The sequence below is a fragment of the Solanum stenotomum genome, chromosome 2, assembly GCF_019186545.1.
Source record: "Solanum stenotomum isolate F172 chromosome 2, ASM1918654v1, whole genome shotgun sequence".
NCBI classification, from domain to species: Eukaryota; Viridiplantae; Streptophyta; class Magnoliopsida; order Solanales; family Solanaceae; genus Solanum; species Solanum stenotomum.
In genome coordinates, this window is record NC_064283.1 from 756405 (window position 1) to 778984 (window position 22580).

General features: G+C 35.9%; 2 protein-coding genes across 4 annotated transcripts; one reads left to right on the plus strand and one right to left on the minus strand.

The window, feature by feature from the left end:
• Positions 1-276: 276 nt before the first annotated feature.
• On the minus strand, positions 277-12651 carry LOC125855254 (ubiquitin-like domain-containing protein CIP73). 3 transcript variants are annotated; one of them, XM_049534959.1, is made up of 18 exons: positions 12405-12651; positions 8745-8896; positions 8308-8425; positions 7243-7347; positions 7005-7129; positions 6843-6911; positions 6440-6589; positions 6277-6346; positions 6045-6199; positions 3582-3746; positions 3428-3499; positions 3189-3312; positions 2894-3049; positions 2577-2728; positions 2337-2486; positions 892-1476; positions 655-810; positions 277-573 (listed from the first exon to the last, which is right to left on the minus strand). In XM_049534959.1, exons 2-18 carry the CDS (start codon positions 8871-8873, stop codon positions 511-513), a joined length of 2544 nt encoding a protein of 847 aa, XP_049390916.1. In that variant the 5' UTR covers positions 8874-8896; positions 12405-12651; the 3' UTR covers positions 277-510. The 3 variants fall into 3 exon arrangements, with proteins under 3 accessions (XP_049390916.1, XP_049390914.1, XP_049390915.1); XM_049534957.1 differs by having other exon boundaries at positions 2894-3067; XM_049534958.1 differs by having other exon boundaries at positions 2894-3067; positions 8745-8929; positions 12405-12596.
• A 2048-nt stretch (positions 12652-14699) lies between these two features.
• LOC125855265 (uncharacterized) lies at positions 14700-15270 on the plus strand. The gene has a single exon (XM_049534971.1). It carries the CDS (start codon positions 14785-14787, stop codon positions 15118-15120), a length of 336 nt encoding a protein of 111 aa, XP_049390928.1. The 5' UTR covers positions 14700-14784; the 3' UTR covers positions 15121-15270.
• The last annotated feature ends 7310 nt before the right edge of the window (positions 15271-22580 follow it).

A 22580-nucleotide genomic window follows, 5' to 3' on the forward strand; every position in this document is an offset into this window, starting at 1 on the left:
TAGGAGCATTCATGATATGAGGAATTACACTAAATAAATATGTTGTTGTAGCAGCTCCTTTGATGCATGCACCAATTGAGTACTACAGATACCCACTTGAATTGGATAATGATGGAGGAGAAAACCAATCATGCACGTAGATTAGGGCATGCTTCAAACATTACCCACCTCTCTACCTTCGGAGTAAGGTTTGAATACACGCTCCTCCGCATACCCACTTGAAGGATTACAGTGGTTTTGTTGTTGCTTTATAAGTTAGTTATGAAAACACATTGATAGAATGAAATGGTACCATTGTTTTGATTAAACATAGAAAATACAGTTCCCATCCGCTGGATTAACTATTCCCTAGGCATACATACACACGGGAATAGTATAATGGNCCCCCCCCCCCCCCCCCCCTACATCAGCTGTCTGTCTGTCTGTCTACTTGAGAACCCAAAATGATTGGTAACTGGACATTCTGTAGAAACAATATCAGAAAATGAGAAGAAAAATTAAGTATATTCCCTATTTTCCCTCTTTATCCTTGAATCGCTGAGAAACATCATTACGCAGCATCTGCATGAATTCCTGCATGAATGAGAATGAAACATAAGACCCATGCATGCCCTTAACAAACACCAAACTCAAATCACAAATCCAGCTACTCACATCGGCTAGGTTCTCTTCAATGGACAGTTCATCAGCCAGACTTTCATCGGTACTTCCATGGTGATGCAAAGATTCTGTACTTTGGACCAAAGAACGAAGAATCTCTACAGGTGGACTATTGTTCTCGATTTCTTGGGCAACCTCATGAAGATCAATCTGAAAAGATTGCAATTGATACAGAAAACTTAATTTGCAAATACATCATTCTAACAAAATAAATAGCTAACAGGAACAAACCTGAACATTTTCAGTGGTTGGTCTTACTGCGGTATTCTCACCAGGCCTCTGTGCAATATTAGGAATTTGTTGAGGCACACCTGAGATGCCACCAAGAGCTTGAGAGACAATTGGCATCATTTGCTGAAACATCCTAGACAAGTCCATACCACCACCTTGCCCAGAAAACATGCTTCCAAGATCCTGGGTGTCAATCTGCTGAGCAATCTGACTAACAGTGTTCATCATTGCTGGACTTTGAGTGAGTTGCTGCATCATATTCCTCAAGAGATCCGGAGAGCCAGCCCCAGTTTGTTGTGAAACCCCACTCAACAAACCATTTAAAGCAGGACTCTGAAGGACACTAGACATTGCATCCGCTATCTCTGATTGGCCATCAACATTTTGGTTTCCCGTGCCAATAGTCCCCATAACTCCCCTATCTGAGTGTGTCCCTGAGGGCATAGCAGGCTCATTTCCCCTGGCAGCAAGCGCTGCAAGAGACTGCAAAAATTGACGCTCATCTCTTTGAGGTAGTTCATTTGGATTGCTGCTAGTTGAACCATCAGCATTAATTCCATGAACTACAGATTGCTTAGTTCGTCTCTAATTTGCAGATCCACCAAAAGAAATAAGAATGTCAAGTCCAGGACCAAAAGTTGGAAAAGCAGTACAAGGAACAGAAAGTTCACTACGTGAAAGGTTAAAACAATTCCAGAGAACATTCACAAATCTGACTTTTTCTTCAGTTATGAGATCAACAATTACATTGCACCAAACTGACAAACCACCATAGACACTAATTCAACATAATAGTTTAAGATTTAGGGAAAAATCATTATAAGGGCAGTAACCAGCTCTCAATTTCTTTCGACACTGTTAAGAAAATGATAAACAAGGCAGCAGAAGAAACTAAAACCCACTGACCCAAGCCTGAGAAATCCCAAGGGCGATTAGTGTACTGTTTGAAACTCAATGCATAAAGGGCACATCCGTCTACCCTTCTCTGCTTAATTACCAGGCTCTTGTCGAACATGTTATGTGCGCTTAAACCCACACATCATATGTTGCACTCTTACCATTAGACTACAAGTCTCGTAGGGAGGGGGAGCTTATTTATTACTACTTATAAAATTCAACTTCCAAAATCTCTTGAGGGCGTGAATGCTAATGCAAGGTTAATGAGCAATCGGCAAGACAAAAGGACAAAAACAAATTGAGGACTCAAGAAAGTAAAACAATAAAATTTGACCTACCATTTAATGGTACATGAACACTACAAAACTCAGCAGACAAAATCATTTCATTTAGTACCAACAGAAAATGACTCCTTATCACATGTCCTTTTAAAAAGCCTACTACATTTGGAAATAAAAAAGGAAGGTACTCTATTACCACTCCATCTTTCAGCCAAATCAAATAATCAAAGATATATCTGGGAAGCAGCATCAAAACAGCTTGCTTACCTTTGGCTGCAAACCTCCGAGCCCTAATCCAAGGGGCACAGATGAGGATTCATCAGGACTACCTAACTCCTGACTAGACCTTTGAGCTCTTCCTACACTGGCTGAAGCTTCTGGCTTACTATGAGACATTTCGCTTGATTGACCTAGACTCTGGCATTTACAAGTTTAATTAGGTCTAGAATGTCAAACTCAAACTAGAGGAAAAAAGATAGGTCATGGAATCATTTTATTGGCACTGACCATTTTATCCTCTCTTCCGGGAACATTGTGCGCCGGTAGAGGCTCAGGCACACTCATCCCACTTGCAGATGTCTCATCTAGTTGAGTGCTAACATCATTCTCAGCACCAGACACAGTAGAGCACTCTTGGCCACTTGGGCCATCTGATTGGCCTTCATGATACAGAAAAGCACTTCAGAAAATATATCGCCATATTGTATCATTATCATCCAATTAAAAAGTACAGACGTTACACGTGTTAACAAGAAGCTCTGAGTCTGCAAAAAGTTCAGATATGATAATAGATTATTTTAGGACATAAATCTGTGGCGCTATACCAGGCTGTGGCATACTAGAGACTGAGATAACAGCAGGCCTTGGTGCCACAGCTGTAGCCATTATATTTCCAACAGGCAAAACCCTTGATTGGCCAGAATCAGTTCCATTACCACGTTCACCATGTGCTCCATCTCCATTGGTCGACCTAGCACCAACTGCAGAAGTAATAGGTGCTAAAAGCACCCATTGTTAGAAAGGTTACAACATTTCCTCCCAATTATTGCAATGCTCCACAAGAAAATAAGAAAAACAATAAGCGAAATACAGAATTTTGTACTAGCATATTTCTCATACCTGCATGTATATGAATATTAACATGCCTTGGGGCATTACCAATCCCAAGAGAGCCAAAGGTACCAGGGTTAGGTGGAACAGCAGCTGAGTTACCGAAGAGTGAACTGGTTTGAAGGGGGAAAGGCTACATCGAAGAAGAGCAACAAGTCATGAGAAGAACAAAAAAAGGAGCTAGTATCTACCTATTTTTCAGATTGCAATCCTAGCATAGTCCCTCTACTTCTATCTGTCAAACAAACCTGAACCATTATGGGGTTCGGCCCCGTCGAAGATATGTAAACAGCAGGACCAGCATTTACTGAAGATTCAGCCTGCAAATATCAGCTTAATAACTGTAAGAGAAGCACTAATAGAAAATGCTTAACCACCAATAAGAGAAGGGAAAAGTCATACAGGTGATTGTCCCATTCTGAGAGTCAATATCGTCCTTCCAAGCTCTAATAGAAGGGCACCTAAATGTTGCATAACTTGACCAATTAGCACAGACTCTGTCTGCACCTGTCCCCTTAATGCAGGATCACTGGAGACTCTTCCTCGTTCCAACTGCCCTGCAAAGTGCTACAAAGTGGCAGAAGATTAGCAAACAAAATCAGAGAACAAAAATAGAGAGGGCACAGCTTTGCCAAAAGAAAAGGCATGCAACTAACGTTTTGGACGGCTGGATAAGAGCAAGTTGACAACAAAAGAAAGTAAAAAGTTCGGCAATCATCAGTGAGATAGAGCAGAAAGGGAATAATGTATCAATTCTAGGAACCATATCTTTATCAATGATCATTTATGATATCTTATCAGTGATACTTAAAGCAACTGTAGGGAGTCCATCAGAGCCAGAAGGTAAAGGAACTCTCCTACGCAATGCAGGAGCAAGGATGCACACGCATTGCATCTAATGCTATAAGATTTCACAGTTTGGTGTCACAAGTGGACTGTGGACCAACGTTATTTTGAACCATCAAGTTGGTTGTTATAGAGAATAAGAGCAATATATATGGTCCTGTGCATGAATGCTGTTGCAGTGGAAGACTGGCAAACATCATACAACACACAATTTGTACAGTTGTACAAGGGGTGAGCACAAGAAAGCTGCTGTACCTCTCTCTAAAGATATGTCTGAGCACTGTATGATATATTCTCGCACTATATCAAGTAAATCACTTATTGAGTCCAGACATGGTGACAACCTATCATCATCAAAGCTCCGGAATGTTGAGAGTCAAGAAGTGGTTCAACACACACGGAGCATAGCAATTCCATTTTCCCAGGAAAAGAACAAACAGAGAAGATGGATCCATACCATCAAACCACAAAGGACTGATATTTTACTATCAAGTCAAGAATAGGCAAATACAATGCAATTTCAGTCTCAGTGTGAATGTATGATAGCTAGCCAACTTGCAAGCAGTTTGAGTGAGGCTTGGCAGCCAGCAGATATTGAGCAGAGTTCAACCTCCCAAAACTCAGGAAGGTTGTATGCCTGCATTTATATGCATGGATAGGATCAACCCTTCTATATCCCTTCTGTATAAGAAAGAGTCTAACCAGAAGATCTGGAAACCAGCAACACTCTTCTAAACCTACCTATACCCTCTTCTCCTCATTGTCCCTCTTTTATATTAAGGGGTTCCTCGTGACAACTTGACAACTCGTCTTCCGCCTATGATTTATCAAAGGGAAATTCACAAGCATCAGGAAGGCCGTTCTCTGGGGCCTTGCAGAACTTATCCTAAATGAACACATCCTCCTTAAATGAAATATATTGACATGGAAAAACAGAGGAGGTTGCCTCGGAACAGGTTCTACGTCTCTCTCCCTACCAAGGCTCCTCTCAATCTTCTCATCTTTGTAATTTCTTTCCATCTTCCCAAGTGATTTTAACTAATTAAACCTTTACCTCCCATCTAAATCCATATAATTAGACCAGATTAATTGTTATTTATGGACTTCCCTTCAAGGGTCATTTGTCTTCAGTGATTCCTATACCAATGTGTTACGACTCCTAATCACAATTTCAAGAAGATCTTTAAGGGGATGATAACAGGTAGGTATATTGTGCTACAGTTGAGGAAGCTAGAATTCAAGATATTACACTTTATCCCAACCCCCCCCCCCTCCCCCTCCTTTCTTTCGTTGATAAAGATTTAAAGGTTTTGCACTTTGGTCCTTTCATGCCAAAAAATAGTCATTTTCCTACAAGGGCTTTGATTTTAACAAAATAAAGCCGGTCTCCAGTAAAACTGGTCAAGCTCTGAGCAAATTGCAAGACTGAAAAGCTCAAGCTAGGAACTCCGCCAAGATACGGTGTGCCCGGATTAGCTAAAATATGTGCATTACACAGTACATGTTGCTATCAATCATAGTCAAAGATGCTTCTTGCCAGTTGATTTCTTAACAGTAACACTAAAACCATGCAGATACTAGAGGGAAAGGAAACAGGAATGGAGCAGAACCTTAATAATAAAAAGGAGATCATTTTATGGATCAAGGGAAGGCACTGCAAACAATTTCTGCTACATGGGGAGCAATGATATACTACACATGGCAAGTAAGAAAGTGGAAGCTGTTGAAGCAAACAATTGTAAATACTACTTTTGCCATTGCACAGATACAAAAAGAGATCAGAGAGAGGATTGGATAGTTACAATGTTCAAAGAGAGCTCATAGATGTTAAATTTTGATTCAAGGATTAGGTAACTAGTTTATTTTTCTTGTGATTGGAGATCTAGTTGTCTTAACACCCCCTTCCTAGAAGATGGTTAAGGCTCAAGAGGCTCTTTAGGTGTATCAAATATTTGTTTTCAATGGTAGTGTTTTACAGCTTAATACCAAAAAAAGAGATATTATGGTCATGGTACATACAGATAATGCTGCAATGACTTGACCACCAAAGAGACGCTCTGCCTGATGCAGCGCAAGGCTCAACACTTCTGGACTCGATAAGCCACGATCATGTGTAGGCAACTGTACTGTAGGTGGATCTCCCGCATTATTAGGTGACTGGTTCGGCGGGTAACCTGAGGTAAGAGAATGCAAAGTCTTTCAGAGATCCATTCACCACAAGAGAAGAAGCAAAAACAATAAAAATCCCCACCGTTCCGTGAGAATACATGCTCCATCCCATCCATGAATTCAGAAAGTGTGATCAAGGAATCCAAAAGGGGCTTCAACATGCAAAAAGAAAAAAAATAAATGAGTCAAACATGGCCATGAAAAACATGAGACAGAAAAAACATAATATCTGAAAGACATTCTACCAAATTAATTGAGGGGACAGCTATTGCTGCCCCCAGTGGAATTTGCACTACTTGCGGCAAAGATTGACCAGAAAATGCCTGTCCAGATTGCTGACTTCCTGACTGACTTAAACTCTCATTTCCTTGAGGGCGAGGAGCTGGAGCGCTGGCCTGTTCACAAACCAACCCACCAAGCAAAGATAAGGGAGGAAGCAATGAACAATGGCAAATGAAATTCCTCAGCACCTTGCTAGGTGAACATAAGTGAAATTAAAGGTCCCATATAAGTGAAAGTCCTGTAACTTTGAAACTTGAAAGGGCTCATCGCACAAATGACACAATAGAGAGAAATTCCAGTAAAATATAAAGGTAGCAGGTGAATCTAAGAGATCTGAAAGATAAGAGAAAAAGGTGGGAAAAAAACCTGCACACCGGGAAGCTGGCCACCAGTCATGTTCCCAATCCCTACAGTGTTTAAAACTGCCCCAATAACCTATAAAGTTGGACTTTTTTCTGTTATCAGATTCTCTCAAATCAACTCAAATAACAGTGATTAAAAAATCTTGCAAACTCCTATGCAACCCACCCGATTAAGATCAGGCACAAGTCCTTCCCCCGGATCTCCAACATTAAAAGTTCCAAGGACAACACTGTGTGAAATCTGCCCGATACGATTCCGTGAGCCTCCAGCAGTGGGTTGAGGCTCTTGTCCTGTGATACTCAAAGATAATAAGATTGTTTGTTACCCCTTGTTTGTTACCCGTCTGACTAACAAATCAGCCAAATGACCTGAGAGCCTAAATTTCAGATCATGAAGCCTTTACCTCTGTTAACATTGTTAGTAGTAGCTTCGCCAGTGCTGCTACCTGATGGAGCTTGCAATTGAGACTGCCTCAGCACTAAATGTAGTGTGTCCCCATTTTCCACATCTGGAAAGAGTTAAGCTTTGGCAAGAAACCCAAAAGTTGTAGATGAAAGAGGCTCCATTTTTTGCAAAAATATTACATCTAATCATGTAAAGTTGTATGTAAACAAAACATTTAAGTATCAACTAATCTGCTGGTCAAAGATAACTCTCTAAAATTAACCATAGACATGATAGGACTTAAGAGGTGAGAAACCAATCAATTTGTTAGTTGGAAACAACTCACTAAGCTTACTTACCAACATGGACACCCTTCTAGATGACCAGGGTAAAGGATCAGCAAAGATATGATATCTAGAGGTATTTAGGTTTGTTGCATATGATATCTTGAGGTATTTAGGTTTGTGGCATTTCCAAAAGTCAACAAGTATTACCCTCTTGAGATTAATATTCCAAGCAGACAGAGACCTAATTTTCCATTAGATTCATTCCTACTCTTGCTTTCTACATAAGGCACACATCATGAGTTTGAGCCCTTCCGCAGACAATAAGCCTAATATTTAAGTGGAGAGTAGAGGGAGAGCTCATTATCCACCGAGTTTCGAACTATGCCCCAGTTCAGGTTTGTGGCAGTTGCGTAATCTCACTTGAAGGGGTTTTCAGTTTAAAGAAAAACTACTTCAAATTATGTTCAAACCTTTTATATTTTCATGAACTCCAGTGTACTTCACCCTCAATGACCACAAGTTAGAGCTTCTTTTTGAATCAGTTTAGAAAATTTCAAAGCATTTAAAAATTAGCTATGAGTTTTGAAACAGAAAAGGTAGGACAAGCTTATGTGAAATGGTGACATCCTGGAAATTACCTCAAGAGAGATGTAAGGAGCTAAATGCACATATACAAACATCTAACAGAAAACTCTGACCAACAAATTTTGAAGAGAAGAAAATATTTCCAGCAAAGACTGCTCGAACTGCAGACACAAAATGAGGGGGGAACTTGAAATCCTCAGTTGATAGGATACGATATTCAGAAAGAAGGTGATTATCCTTCAAGACCTTGCCCCTAAAAATTAGTCTTTGCTGCTCAACAGGGACACCAATCTGACTTGCTAGTTTGTCCTTCAAGGCTGAAACTTGCAACTGAGATTGAGATATGATAGAGAAGTAAAGTAGACAATGAGTTCCAAATAAGAAATGTATCAGAAAAGTACAGTGCACGTGATTGATAAAAAATTCCAAGTGCTAAAATCCACATTTAACTTCATATCAATAAGCTTTTATTCGAGAAAAGGTCTCTACATTTCAATATATTATTTCTGACAAGCATAAAGGGGAAAAAATCACTTTTCAGAAGTAGCATAAATTTAAGAAAGTTCCACATGTAACTGAATAAGCATGGTAGTAAATACTCTTTTTCCGCATAACTCGCAACAGAAACAGAGTAAGTAACAAAATTTACATTCTTATCCACGTTAAAAGTATACGTCTGGGAATCTAAGGTCTTGATGTTGAGCACCACGGTTGATTCAGAACTTCCACCAGAATCATTACTTGTGCTTGACCCTTCAACTGCTTGCTGATCAGCCATGAGACTTCAGAAACAACAACTACCTGCAGAGAAAACTCTGATGAAACAACAACTACCTGAAGAGAAAACTCTGATGGATGGTAAGCATTTATGGAGCACCATGCAAAATAGTTGAGACAAACTATCACTAAGGAGCAACTGCAAAACCAAAACTCCTTGGCAGGAAGGTAGACCATCCACCCACAGATTTAAATGAAGGCCTAGACCCGCCAATATGCAAATCATTCATTTTTTTTAATTTTTTTTTTTTGAGAAGTTAACAATACGCAAATCATACATATAGATTCATGAGCAGCAAAGATTGAATATTCAACAAAGCATAATTAGCAGCAAAATAAAACCTTACCCTCCCACATGCACCCTCACCCTCACCCCCACCCACCCCAAAAAAGAAGCAAAATAAACTAAAACTCAAACAATTTAGAAGCGAAATCATTAAAAATGACCAAGGATGGCAAAATCATGAATGAATCGGATACAACAGTTAATTGAATTCAGTACCAGGAGCTGTTCACTTCACAAAAGCTCTATGCAGTTCCAGAAAATGAATACAATGTAGAAACTTATTTCGCAGGCAGGAAAAAGCAAAGAAGAATATTTTTGCACATCCTTTAATACCAAGGTGAAGCCCAAATCTTTTTTTGTAGGTACTGTAAGAATATCAGTGATGTAAAACCAGCAACAAGCGAACTTTGAAGCCCGGTAAATCAAAAACCCGAGATGCACATCAATCCCCAACCTACATGAGATTATGTGAAAAAAGAAAAATCCACTAACCAATTTTTATCTCACCCCCTCCCATTCCCTCCTGCAAGATTTATTTCCATTCAAATTTATTATTTTTTTAAAAAAATAATTTTATTTCCATTCAAATTCCACTCTGCCTTTGATTGTAGACAACACTTGAATTTTTAAGATGCATCCTCGTTTCACTCATGTCAAGTTAATGATGGCATATTTGTGGCAAATAAATATGTAGATTTGGACAGAACCACAAACAAAGGACTAATGAAATAAATATAGTGGCATGGTCTGTGGACTCTATTGTCAAAAAAAATTTATGACCGAGAAAATTTGGGGATAATAGGCTTGTACATCTGCTCTTCTCCACTTAAATACAAAACATGGCACATTTTGCATTCCACATTTCACAACCTTTGTTGTTCAACCAAACCCGTAGGAGATGGGGATTCTCTTGGCATTTACCAATAGCTTTTTAAGAGAACAAACTGATTGTTGTAACTTCATACACCTTTTCTATAGCTCAACTTTCAGCATATTTGTACTTGGTTTTGGACTTCAGTGAAGGCCAGGCAATCCCTTGAACACAACTTTCACTCTCACAGGTCAAGAAAAAAGCAGCAGATATTAAACAGTAATTTATTCAGGTCATAAGACAGTAAAATCTTATCCAATGCCAATTGTGTTTGGAAACTAGGGTACACCATATGATGTGCCCATACAGCTTAAGTTTGCAATTTATAACCATGGCCGACAATTTCTTTTTTGAGAAAGAAATTACGCCATTTCTTTAGTTATGCTTTCCTTTTCAATACTGTAGCGCTTGTTTCCTTTAATCTTGTTTTTTTGCTTCTCAAGAGACGAAACAATGGATCTTTAACCAAGACTAGTAAATTCATAATACAATCATTTGAAATGGTACTTTCTATATAATCCCTAAATGTTCAACTTTTATCTTTTTATAAGTAAATGTTCAACATTTATGTCTCAGCTGGGACTTCATTTATGAGTTATTGACATATCTAAACAATGGTTTATAGGCTAGATAGCCTAACCTATAAATGGACCTTTGTGAGCTCCTACAATATCTTTTAGTCCATGGAACCTGCCCTGTTGATCTTATACATATGATCTGCTATGTGGAATTGCAATATCTAAATGGTGATGGGACAGCACTTCCCCAGAATCAAGCCTAAAACCAAGTGATAAATATGAATACAGCTTCCATCGGCTAAGTCGCAGTAAATATGAAATTCCAGTATCTCAAATCCAAAAGTTGAATCAAAGTTCTAATCCTCAATGACACTACACATAAGGTCATACAGAAGCTAGAGCTTTAAGTTCGGTAAAAAAAGCCTCACACAGGATAATCTCTCCAAAAAGAAATTCCAGCTTGCCAACCGATGCTACTTCTGCCACAAGCACACAGAAAGTGTCTACCACTAGCTACTGCACTGCCCAATTGCATCAGACATTTGGAATATGTTTTGCTGTTTTTTGGGTCATACCTTTCTCTATTAGGGATGCTCTTGAAAGTTGGAGTTCTTGGGAAGTTGACAAAGCCATCAAGACTATCTGGCTGATGATCCCTGGTGCTCTCTTTTGGTGTTTATGGACAAGAGGAACAAACTATGTTTTGATGGAGTTTCAACTTCTAGAAAACTTTTGTGAAGCAGATGTCTAAGTTAGCCTTTTCAGCTGATCCACATTGACCCTTGTAAATAATTTAGAACTCTTCTTGGATGTTGTTAGCACTATAGTTTAGGAAGAAGCTACAAATCCTTGTTTTTGTGAGCTTGTCTAAGCTATCCTTGTAAAGCTTGCATCTTCTTGATGCCTTTAATGATTCTACTTCATCAAAAAAGAAAAGTTCAGCAAAAAACTGAAAGATGATTGATATGTATTGCCTTAAATCTTTTTTTCCCCTCATTTTCTTGGATAAAATATTGAGGAAACTGATGCAAATACCAACTAGTAACCATCAAAACTTTGTATACATCAAGGAAACATGAACGCACATATGAGATTCCAGTAAATTCAAATCCAAAAGTGGAATCAAACTTCTAACCCTCAATGATACTACACATAAGGTCAAACAACAGCCAAAGCTTTAAGTTCGGCAAGATATGTATTGCCTTAATCTTTATCTTTTTTCATTTTCTTTGATAAAAAGTTGAGGAAACTGACGACTAATAACCATCAAAATTCAATCCTTTGTAGACAACACGCAAACAAGAGCGTACATTAGCTTGTAAAGCAATAACAGCATGAAATGAATACACAAAATTGAGATTGGAACATTCATACAAATCAAACTATACAAAGCATTTTAACCTAATTTGCGATTAAAAATCATAACATGATTCTGCCGGAGAGATAACAATGGAAACCTACTAGCAAGATTTCGACTTTAGCTACAAATCCTTAGTGTTGTGAGCTTAACTTAGCTATCCTTGTAAAGCTTGCATCTTCTTGATGCCTTTAAATGAATCTACTTACTTCATCAAAATGAAAAGTTCAGCGAAAATCTGAAAGATGATTGATATGTATTACCTTAATCTTTTTTTCCCTCATTTTCTTGGATAAAATGTTGAGGAAACTGACGGCAAATACTGACTAGCAACCATCAAAACTTTGTAGACATCACGCAAACAAGAGAGCAATAAACTTATAATTCTATTCATACGAATCAAACTATAGAAAAACATTTTTAACCTAATTTACGATTGATTTTCAACAGATTAAAAATCATAGCATGATTCTGCCGGAGAGATAACGACGGAAACTTACAAGCAGGAGTTCGCCGGAGATTGAGATCGGAAGGAGCAAAGGAGAGTGAGTGGTGTCAACTTTGGCCAGAGATTTAGCTGAATGACGAAATGTGAACCGGAGGGGAAATCGGGTCGAATCTGATATTTGCCAGCTCGTTATAACATTCCAGAAGGATCTAGAATTTATTTATCCGGCTTGTAGCCGCGACGCCACAAGAGCTCCAGCTGAAACGGATATGGGTTGATGGGTATTCGGGTCACCACAATCGAATCGAGTCCACTTTAAAGTCCACATTGATGTTCTTGCCTGTTTCCTTTTCTTCCTTTCTTTCTTTTTTTAAAATAAAAATAAAAATTAATTCGAGATAATGTTTGTTTTGAGAAATTTAAGATATTATTGGTAAAAAAGATATATATCATTCTATATAAGAGGGTATTAGTTTTGCACGAGTTAAATGATGATTGAATTTCAATCTTCGGATCTTTGATTTGATAAATCAAATTAAGTATCGCACTCTATATAATAATATCTAAAAAATATTACTTCTAATTAATTTATTTATTTAACACACGAATTTAGGCTTATCAAATCATATAGTAAGCAATATCAAATCTCATATGATAGTATTTAATAAATAAGTAGCATATAAAAAGATATATTATTACTAAACAATGAATTTTCGATTCGTTGAACATGTTATTGATCCAACGGATCAAATTTATAATTGGATAACCTTTGAAATTTTTGGTTTTTAGTATTAAAAATTAATTAAGAAATATTTTATGTACAAGAAAAGAATGTTATTGAATTGTCAAGTTTATTACTTTCTTTTATATATTGTATATATAATGTAATATTATTATTTATTTATACAGATTATTGTGATTTTGTGGCCAGCTTGTATGCATTGAACCAATCTAAATAACATTTTTTTATACTACTATATATGTCAATAAACATGCATATATAAAGCTAAAGTATATGAGTTGGCATTGACTGTTACAAAATAATTTTTATTTCGTCATTGATGAAATCTTGATTATGTAATAGTTGATTAATGAATGAAATATACACAGCAATGACATCATTTTCCAAACAAAAATAAAAGGAAACCTTCCTTGAGTAGCCAAATATGTATATAAAATAAAGCACTTTTTTAAAAAAATTAATATATTTCTTCTCCATTATTTATTCAATCTTTTTGTTATTGTGTTTCGTATTTTATTTTTTTCTGTTTTCACTATTCATATGTATATAAAAATGTAAGTAATGCGGTCAAGTCTAATGGTTTATATATATATATATATATATATATATATATATATAATTTGACAATATTGAGGATAAAATATAGGAACATGAAAAAGAACACGCATTTTAGGCGTATCGTTTGATTTGTCATGTTTTGAAGTTTATCGATTTGACTCATTGGTTATCGATTTGTAGACATGCTAACTCATTAATAAAAAAACTTCAAACTGTTAAAAAACGATAACGTGATAACAAAAAAATCAAATATGTTATCTATTAAATATTGAACCCAATAAATTTAAATCAATCTCTCATGACACACTTATTTGTAGCTATATGTATGCACAACTTACTTCCTGTTTATAAAGGGATTTAAAATTAATATATTTACATAAATCAGAAAATTTACATTATATATACAATGTAATTTTTTGTCGAAGGGGTTCGAGTAAACCCAAGTGGGTCCGCTCCGCCACTAACACTTACATGGAAGCACTAGCTTTGCTTCATAGTTTAAAAATTGCTTTATAAAACAATTTAACACCCTTAGTAATCAAAATTGATTGTAATAAAATCATTGACATGTTATTTAAATATATATCGTTTATATCAAAATTTAATTAACGATTGCATGAAGTAGGAAAGGTACCATCAAGCATATATATTTTTAAAAGCTTATTGTTGTATTTCAATATCCTCATTTTTATTATTTTCTGTATATAAGAGGGACATGGCAGACACTATATTCACCTTATGTAATGACTGTTTAGTTTGATTAATGATAAAATCCTTTGTTACCAATAACAATAATTGCACTACTCAATTTAGATTGAATTGGTGTTTACAATAAGTAAATAAATTTAAATAAAAAGAATTTTGTACCAAAAGTGTACGAGCTCATAGTTAGCATACTAAAAGGGCCAAAAGAAAAAGTCCTCCCTCCATTTTTAACACTATTTTCCTAGTTTGAGACTGAAGTGGCACAAAACTTCACCTTAGGGACCAAATGCTTCATATGCTTTACTTAAAGGACTAATAATAAATTCCATTTTATCCCAATACAGTCAATAACTAGTAGCACAGAAGATCGCCGGCGTTTGGTGGACCGGAGTCGAATTTGTAAACCGGCCGAAGTCAATTTCCCGTGATGGCTACCCCTGCACCACCGTCGAGCTCCGCCGCTTCCGGCGGTTATCAGAACCCTAAGAGATCGTTAGGTTTCTTTGCAAACGCAATGAAGAGGAAAGATAGCTTTTTACAATTCTTCGCCATGACAGGAATTCTTCTTCTGAGTGTGAGATCGCTTGGGCAAAAGTACCGCATAAACAACCTCGAGGAGGATAACGCTGCGCTCAAGGAAGAACAAGAAGGCCTTGTTCACCGAATGAACAATATCAAGCAAAGCCTACTTGCTGAAGCTGCTAGTGAGCCCACTGGTGCCTTTGTTTCCCGCCTTCGCCGCCTCTTTGGTGATGAAAGCTGAAACAGTTGAGTTCGTTGTTCTGTCTGAGTTTGTATTTCATATATATCTGAATTGATAGATTTTAGAATTTGGGATTTTGTAGACTTCATCTTGACCTGGAGTGTTAAATGTGAAGCCTTGTATCTTCAGATATCTTAATTTTTCATTTCTGAGGTGTTTTAATCTACTGTTTTTCTTTTGGAAATTTGTTACATGGTATGAATTGTGCAAAAGAATTGCTAAAGGGAACACTTATGCCTAATTCTATTAGGTGATTGCAATAGCAGGTGACATTGAATTGAATGTATGAATTATGTAGCATCTACAGAATGCCAACCTTTTGTTCTGTTACTCGACTATAATCAACTATGCACCACTTCCTATCCATTCCGCTCTGTCAAGTTCCACTCAAAGGCAAACTAGGAGTTCTCTAAATGATGAGATTCCCCGAGACACCATATCGCATCCATAGTAGCATGCTTTGGAAATCATAACTTCTCTTTCATAGACTTTCACGAGGATAAATGTTGGTTTGGTGCCACCAAGGTTTAATAGCTCTGATGTATTCAAGTTGATAGTTCAGCTGAGTGAAGAAACTCTAATAATATACCTAAAAGGTAAAACCTAAAAGGTAAAGCCTTTATTGTTGGAGTATCTTGCATGATTGCAGCATTTCTGAAATGATCATCAGGTTGATTATCCTTGTTGTTTTTCAACTAGGATATCCTTCCACATCATTTCAATCGGTGATCGTCGTCTTTTTTATATTAGTATTCCGTGGCGCTTTTGGTTGGTTGAGGTATTGGGATACATAGAGGACAGTAGCTGACTTCTTCCCATCTGCCTAAGTGTTGGCAGATTGAGTTACTTGGTAAGTGTGGTGGGAGGTAGCAAGTGCGTAGTGAATTAGTTAAGGTGTGCATCAAGCTGACCCGAACACCACCATTGTTTGACATAAAAAATATTGCATAAATATGTTTTTTCTTTTAAAAGCCTCCCAACTAGCTCATCGTAATTGATGATTATATTTTGTTGTAAGATCAACACCCTTTACATGTTGAATTCGGTATGCAGTTAAATTTTCAAAATTATGCACTATTGGCTAAGTTAGATATGCAGACTCCTCCCTATCTATCTGTTTTGGCTGGGGCCTCTTGCATGCTGATGCTTTTGGTTTTGTGTGGAAATCTCATGTATCCAAGTTTCTGCTTAGCATGAAAGTTGCATAAGATGTTTCCAAAAAACCCTTTCCAACAAGAGGCTGGAGAGTGGTGTTATGAATCCCACTTGATTTAGTATGTGGGAGAAACTGCGGTAGCATGACTGAATTAAAGGAGGTGGAGCATTTCTCAGTCAAACAGGTTTAGTTGAGCACAGGGGGGACTTTCAGAAGGTTGAATGGAGAAGGTTGGTGTGCAACAACATCGGTTCACCTAGATGGATATTCATCTTGAGATTAACTGCTTTGCACACATTATACATCAGGGACAGATTGCTAAAATGGGGGATGGTTGTGGATCCTAGCTTCCCTTTGTGTACTATGGCTGATGAAGCCACTCTCACCTCTTATTTGCTTGCTCAGTATCTACTCATGTGTGGAAGAAACTTCTTTACTGGTTTGGAATATCTCAGGTGCCTGGAGAGTGGGACTTTGAACTATCATGGGCTACAACATATGCTAAGGAAAAGAGTGGTCGAGAAGTTTACAGGATGCTACTTGCTGCTGCCATTTACCATCTGTGGATGGAAAGGATTAAAGGAACATTAGAGTCTTCCAGCAACAACAAAGAATAGTGGAGCAACTCATAAAGCTAATTCAGGAGGTCCATGCCAGAGGTAGATGTCATGCTAAGGTAGCTAGATGGTTAGAGAATCAGACATTTTATCCAACTTAGGAGGGCAGGAAGCTCATGAAAATGTTTGTGTGTTTGAGGTAGTTGTCTTTGTTGCTCTGGGGCTAGAAAGGGTTGAGCAGCTTACCGAAGTGCTGGGGCTTACTGTCCAGTCTGAGCCCGTGGTTTCCATTCCATGGTTTACGTCCATCATTTTTTTGTTTTATACATCCATCATGAAGACCTTAATTAACAAAGCTCCTGGCTACTTGTTTCTAGCTGTTATGATTTCTGCAATGCCTACTTTCTTTCCTTACATTAGTTGGTGTTAAATTGCTGTTATCTTTTGGGTTATCTTTGACGCATGCAATTTGTTGTTTCTGCTTGGTTGAGTAGGTGCGAGAGAGTAAGGGACTATGAGAGATTAGGTTTTACAAGTTGCTATGATATATTAGTGATGTATCCTTCATTATTTAAAACATAGTTCAGTCGAATTTGACTTCAAAAGAGCATGATCTTAATTTACTCTGGGAACTGGATTAAACTTCGATTGCTTGAAGGCCTCTTTTCCTTTTGATGAGCTGAAAGGTAGCAGAGATCCATTCCACTTGTGCCTCTAAGGACTAAGAACCATTTGAGGGCGTATAGTTGGCATTTTTGCATGGAAATCCAGAATTTGTCATGAAAAGATGATGTGGTATCATTCCCAATGAACGTGAATTCTTGGGATGTCGTTCTAGAAATGGAGTTGTTCTTGCGTCTGCCAAATTGGCATGCTTAATGTTGCAACTCGGTTGAAGATTGTTGACACAACTTCATTCAAATCAGGACATTAGATTCATTATTCATAGTAAACAGTTAATTCTTGGCTTTGAGACCAAAAGTGTAGTACTACCCCCTACCCTACCCCCCACAGCCCAAAAAAAAGTAGACAACTTTTGGGTCATTTTGTTGTAAAATCAAACCCCATGGAGTTAGTATTGGGGCAGAATTCCCCAATACTTGTATACAGTTCTTTTTAAGCTGTAAGCCTGTAACATTATCCTTAAATCTTTTCTTTTTCGTGTTCCTTTTAATACAATAACAGTCACACCACATCAAATTTGTTAAAACGTCTGTGTTCAATAAGTTCAGTAATAGATGCCCTCTAGGTTGTTGATCTTTGCGCCTTGTGTCGGTTAGTCCCATGGGGATATCTTTTAGACATTTTATTAAATCAAACACAATCATCAACATGTCAATTTTGATGTTGATCTTAGTCACTCTTGCATTTCTTAACTCAGAGTCTATCGAAAACAACTCTTCCACAAGAAAAAAGGTTTGTTCACAACCTTCTTCGAACCCTACTTGTGGGACTATACTGCGTATATAATGTTTTTTTTCTTCTTGTTAATAATGGCTGTCTAAGCATGAGTCCAAAGTTCTTTTATTTTGATTAGCATGTTAGTTTTTTGACAGACAAGGACACGAACATGGCCACTGATCACGGCAAGTTGGGTCCTAGTACTATCAAAACATTTGACTAATGCTAGCTAATGTGTATCTCTGTTTACCAGTTCCTACCTTTGCCGTTACAGCAAAGCAAACATGTGTATTATTACTTCTTTATTTTTAGTTGTTATTGTCAAGCCTCATTAATCTTTCTGGTTTTAGCTTTAATCGTGTGTTTCTAAAAAAAGTTGTGTTTGGGTGAGAAACGAATCCAAGATTTAAATTTTAGGGTCTAACTCATCTTTTTGGTTTTAGCTTTAATCACGTGTTTCAAATTCTTATATTATTGATTATTTTTTTTTGTGATATTCACATGGAGATCTATATTCAGTAGAAAAAAATTAGATTTAGTTAAATTCATCACATAAGTTGCATCCACCATTGGATAGAGTTACCTCGTTATGAAAGTCAGGTTTTGATATCTTATTAGTAGTTCCATTTGAAATAAAGTGTATAATTGACTTTTTCAAACAACTTGTGTATTTTTCGTTTCTACAAGAGCATAGCTAAAAATTCATGTAATGGTGATTGCAATTATGGCACATGGGATTTGATGGCATCTGTAAAAGTTGGTCATTTTTTTTATAATACATTTACATGGTTAAGTTTCTTGGATATTGCCTTACCTTGAAAGTCTCTACAAAATCAATGCCCTATGGTCCACTGTTTGCAAATTCAATCATTGTACAAACTCATCATCTTTTTATTTTTTATTATTTTAATATAATGCATTCCTACCACTATGGTATCGATAGAGACGTTGTTCTGATAGATCTTTGACTTAAAAAAAAATATATAAAAATCTCATAGATCAAATTTGATCTATATATTCATTTAGTTCAAATCAATTTAACTTTTAGATAAAATGAATAGAACTTATAAAATAAATTAAGTTAATAAATAAACCGAATGATTTTTCATAAATTAACTTTACCACTCAGACATATTTAATATCACATATCCATCTGTCCTTATTGGAAGATTGAAATTCGGTTTAAAGAAAATATTTGTCCATAGCGTCATTACGTGCACTTTTAAGTTCAACTTTTTGTAATAATATAATTAACTGTATTTGTTTCTTTACCTATCATGTGAAAATGTACAGATTCGTTTCATTTTTTTTTCTCCAGCCAATATTTGTCTAAATAGAAAGACAATTAATTATATTCCCTGTATCTTTCCAATAAATCCACACGTGATTAGAATAAGGTTTACTATCTGTGTCTCTTTGGGTATTTTTAGTATTTTTCTAACAGTAACATGTATGCCAAATGCGTGAAACTTTATTATATGTACAATCTTCAACGTCAGACCTTTTTCTAGTGCTCCATATCGGTTGGTTATGATTTAAAGTTTATTGGTACGATTTATTGGCTATTGATTTGTAATGGAGATGTATATTGATTAGTTTGATTTGTTTTGAAGTTTATTAATTCGACTAATTGGTTATCGTTTTGTAGTATTAGGGTTGTGTATCGGTCAATTCGGTTTGATTTTGAAGTTCTTCAATTCGATTTATCCGTTCGGTTTGATTTTGAAGTTCGATATCAATTTATTGGTCATTAATCATTAAGGTTTGACACAAAAAAATATTGAAAATCACTTAGAAAAAAGTGACAGACCAAAAGAGTCATGTACATGAGTTGAAAAATTATATCTTACTCAAAAACAAACACTGACCAGTTTGTAGAATAGCCAAAAGTTTGAAACAATCATAAATAAAAGTATAAAATTAAGTCCTAGGTCAAGGCTTTATATTACCGAATGATACAAATATACATTTATTATCAAATTCGATTTTGAACAACCCTACCTCTTAGACCAATTATAAAAGTCCTTGAGGTAATTTCTCAAAATTCTTCACAAGTATTCACTCTATGGCATGTGTGAGCACTAACAAAACCGAAAATATTTTAATTTAATAATCGGTTTACATACAAACTAGGGGCAGCACATTGATAGCACGTTAATTCGAACTCATGAATATTTGCACTGTCAAAATCTATATATTTAAGATTTCGATAAATATATCTAGTGGCTAAAAAATTTATAGGTAAAACTAATCGCAATTTAAATCTTTGAATTTTCTTTTGCTATTAAGCAAAAAACTCGAACTTAGGATAAATAACCTCATAAAAATGATTAATAGTATTATTTCAATCCACGGGTCCCACATCACATAGCCAAAAATTTTGAGTCTGATTAATCAGTAAATTTGAATATCGAATTATTTTGATCAAAAGTATTATAAATCCCTGTTTAATTTGTGACCGGAGGGCAGTGGGAGAACAATATTAATAAAAAAAAATACCCCAGTAAACTTGGCATTTTAATAATTGCTTGAATGATGTTATCTGTGAATGTTATTTATTGGAGAGGAAAAAATGGCAGCTGGAAGTGGCTGGCCTACGATGTGTTAAGGTAGTGGCCGTAGAAAGGAAATGAGTAAATATGCAAAATTGGGATACTACGCGTAGTTTACTTGTTCAATTTTATATAAATATAAGTGTTTATTTATATTTAATTGAAATTGTGAAATAATTTTTCATTACTCAGTTAAAGTATTTCACTTTCTGCATAATATATTTAAAATCACAAAATTAAAGGATAACTTGATAACATACTTTTACTTTAAAATAGTCAAATTCAAAAGTTTTATATATTTTTTATTTTAACTAAATATCAATTTCAATCAAGACAAATAAATTAAAATGAAGAAGATAATATTTTACTAGCTACTTTTTTTTCCCCTTTTACTTCCTCGATAACTCATACTCACAAGTCACGACACTTAAATTAAAAATAAAAATACTCACCATCCAAGTAATTCCGTATTGTCTTTTAGTCCGGCAAATCAATCATGGAAAAGTGAGATACAGTAAGTGGAGTATTATATTGAAAGGACGTGGGAGATGAGGGTGGATCCCCATACCTTTTAACTCATCACATGCACTTTCTGATGGCTCCATCCATCGCACTTCTCCTCTCTCTCCTAATTTCGCTGAAATAGAAAATAATTCAAATTAATTAAAATGTACATTGTAATTTAATTCGAATCAAGATTCACTTGTTATAACTACTAAAATGTATACTTACTTATATTAGTAATCATTAATAATCAAAGATTTGCAGATAATATTCGAACCAATTCAACATACACATTGATTATTAATGAATAAAGTTAATTTTATTTAGTTTCTAAATAAAATTAGAAAGTAATCATGTATAACATTCTTATGCAATAATAATGATTATATAGTAAAGTTTTTATACTGTTTAAGTGCCGCGTGGACCCCGGCACCGACACATTAAAATTTTCATATATTTATTGCTTTTTCCCAGTTACAGACTTGCAGTTGTTAATTTCAAAAAATTCCACTAATATTTCCCTCTCTTTTTTTACGACAACTACTATTTACTTATTAGGGCCACATTCCCTACTTTTAACTTGACTCTTACTCCAATTAATGGTAAAATAATTAATACTCCTGTATAAGATAGTCTTTGCCGACCGTATCGAAATATGGGGAGATGAATGAGATTTTATCGTTTTATCCAAAATTTTAGTTTCAAACACATGTAATAGATAAATTATATGTCCAAAAATGTCTTTGATATGGAACATTTCTCTTTTAATCGATCAACAATAACCATAACATATTTAATATAATTTTATAAATGTGATCTGACGATTCAAATTAATCGAAAACATAAATTTTGAAAATGGATAATAAAGCGTGTACAGCGCTTTTAAATATGCCAATGCCCTTTCACTTTAATTCTTCCCTCCTACCCCATTACCCTCCCCCACCCCTACCCCCACTCTGGTTCGAGAACCCATTCTTTCTTCTTTTAAAATCCTTCTATTTCCACTCTGTTTTTCTTATTATAGCAAATTGCAGTGCAACATAAAGNAATGGCCAAATAATTAATACTCCTGTAGAAGATAGTCTTTGCCGACCGTATCGAAATATGGGGAGATGAATGAGATTTTATCATTTTATCCAAAATTTTAGTTCCGAACACATGTAATAGATAAATTATATGTCCAAAAACATCCTTGATATGGAACATTTCTCTTTTAATCGATCAGCAATAACCATAACATATATAGTGTAATTTTATAAATATGATCTGACTATTCAAATTAATCGAAAC

Coding starts and splice junctions, on each gene's coding strand:
- LOC125855265 (XM_049534971.1), top strand. CDS start 14,785: ATGGCTACCCCTGCACCACCGTCGAGCTCCGCCGCTTCCGGCGGTTAT.
- LOC125855254 (XM_049534957.1), bottom strand. CDS start 8,873: ATGGCTGATCAGCAAGCAGTTGAAGGGTCAAGCACAAGTAATGATTCT. Junction 6,590..6,842: donor GCCAGCTTCCCGGTGTGCAG/GTTTTTTTCCCA, acceptor GTTTGTGAACAG/GCCAGCGCTCCAGCTCCTCG. Junction 811..891: donor CAACCACTGAAAATGTTCAG/GTTTGTTCCTGT, acceptor CAATCTTTTCAG/ATTGATCTTCATGAGGTTGC.